The sequence below is a fragment of the Rhincodon typus genome, chromosome 5, assembly GCF_021869965.1.
Source record: "Rhincodon typus isolate 14 chromosome 5, sRhiTyp1.1, whole genome shotgun sequence".
Lineage (NCBI taxonomy): Eukaryota > Metazoa > Chordata > Chondrichthyes > Orectolobiformes > Rhincodontidae > Rhincodon > Rhincodon typus.
The window spans coordinates 21,896,361-21,898,359 of NC_063336.1; the positions used below are offsets into that span (position 1 = coordinate 21,896,361).

At 52.4% G+C, this 1,999-nt stretch overlaps 1 protein-coding gene across 1 annotated transcript in view; it reads right to left on the reverse strand.

Moving 5' to 3' along the window:
- LOC109926424 (vacuolar protein sorting-associated protein 72 homolog) overlaps positions 1-1,999 on the reverse strand; it is an 8,439-nt gene that overhangs the window by 1,135 nt on the left and 5,305 nt on the right. Inside the window, exons 2-3 of the mRNA XM_048596827.1 lie at positions 1,766-1,918; positions 254-377 (exon numbers count right to left, since the gene is read on the reverse strand). Of these exons, the coding sequence (XP_048452784.1) occupies positions 254-377; positions 1,766-1,918 (277 nt within the window). The remainder of the gene's footprint in view (positions 1-253; positions 378-1,765; positions 1,919-1,999) is intronic.

Genomic DNA, 1,999 nt, shown 5'->3' on the forward strand with positions numbered 1-1,999 from the left:
GGGAGTGGGGTGGGGGTGGAGAATGGGAGACTTGCTCTTGCCAGGGGTGGGGGAATGGGGGACTTGCTCCCGTGGGGAGTGGGGGGGGGGGAATGGCGTACTCACTCCCGCGGGGAGTGGGGGTGGGCGGGGAATGGCGTACTCGCTCCCACAGGGAGTGGGGGTATCCTGCTGGAACGTCAGAGCGCTGCGTTGAGGACAAAGGGGCATGTGAGCTCTCACACAGTTCCCGAGAGGTCAGGGCAGCACTTACACTCTCCAAATTCATCCTGTTGTTCCACAATGTCCCCTTTCTCCGTCTTCAGCTTGTCGAAGTCGCTGGAGCTGCTGGCTGGTTTCTTCACCCTGGCGCTGGGTCGGGCAGACTTGACTCGCTCCTGGAGAGGTGGGGTTTAGGGGTTGGGGTGTGGGCATGAGGTCCAAAAGGTTAGACAGAGGCAGCATGGCCAACACAACAGAGACAGCAGTGATTGCTTTGTGGGGTAGGGGAGGGCAGAGACATTCCCAGCCAGTGGAGTTAGCAATCACCAAATGACCGAATGGCCTCCTGTTCCTGTGCAGCAGGCTTGAGGAGGGAGGGGCTGAATGGCCTCCTGTTCCTCTGTAACAGGCTCGCGGAGGAGGGAGGGGCTGAATGGCCTCCTGTTCCTGTGTAACAGGCTCGAGGAGGGTAGGGGATGGGTGGCTGAATGGTTTATCCCAGTCTGCAGCTTTTCCGCAGATACCACTGCTATCGTCTCATCCAACACCCAAGAGCAGGAGGCCATTCAGTCCCCCATACAAAGCCTGTCACGTCGGAACAGCATGTGACAACACAGTGGCTTTAAGAGGTGCATTTTGGCCTGGGTTGGTTTGAAGTGAAGTTTTAAGGCAGAGGTGCTGAGCAGTCTGCCAGGACCACTGGAGTAAACCGCTTGGGAGGCCTTGGGTGTTTTGGTGTTTGAAGCTGGAACAATAGAAGCAGCCTGAGCGGGTGTGCTCAAGCTCTCACAGATCCAGGATTTTTAAGTTTTAGCTTTCAGCAGTTGCTGTTAGGATCCTGAAGAAGTGGAAGCAATTTTCCCCTCTCTCAATTTCTGCCAGGAACTGGAGGTTCTTTTCCGGGGCTGCTGGATTGCATGTGAGACAAAAATCTGTTTTTCTGAATTTACCTTTTTGCCCCAGGGGTGCGATTTAGGGGGTGTCGCTACATTGGAACAATTAATTAGTAATAGGTACTGTATGTATTATTCTATTAAGGCTTCCAAAAGAGTTAAGTTATTCTAAATTCTTCTTTCTTTTGTTGCATTTTAACTGCAGCGTTTAAAGAAATTGATAATACATTGTGTTTTGCTTAACGTCAAGCATTGTGACCAATCGAATTGCATCTGGAACGTAACACCTTCCATTTACCTTGAAAATAAGAGAACGTTAGGGTTTCGGCTACCTTCTTAAAGTATTTAGAGGGGTTTGGTCTGGTCTGTAACTTCAGGCCTCCCCTTCACAACCCTGCTGGGCCACGATTAGAGAACTGCCTGTGTTATTTTTTGAAAGGACAATGGGCTAGAGGCAGCTCAGAGAAGGTTTTCCAGACTCAGATACCTGGATCCTCTTCTGAGGAGTGGACTTAATGAATGGAGCTGGGCTGAATGGCCTGATGCTAACTCACACTTGTTGCCGCAGGAAGGACAGGGAGCTGGCAGCTGTCAATCTCTAACCAGTGCTGGGTGGGTCTCACGTGTTTCGATTATGCCCCACCGCCCCCAGTGATTCTGCCACCTCTTGCCTTGTACACTTTCGTGATGACCCGCCTCTTTCGCTTGGGCTCGTCGTCCTCCTGGTCGCTGGTCGGTTCATCCCCCTCATCGATGTCAAAGTCCGAGTCCACCTCATCCTCGCTCTCTGATTGATCTGTGTTGTACTCGTCATCTCCGGATTCCTGGGAGGCCAAGAGCGAGCAAGAGCCAGAGACGCACAGAGAGAGAGAGAGAGAGAGAGAGAGAGAGAGCCAGAGACGCAC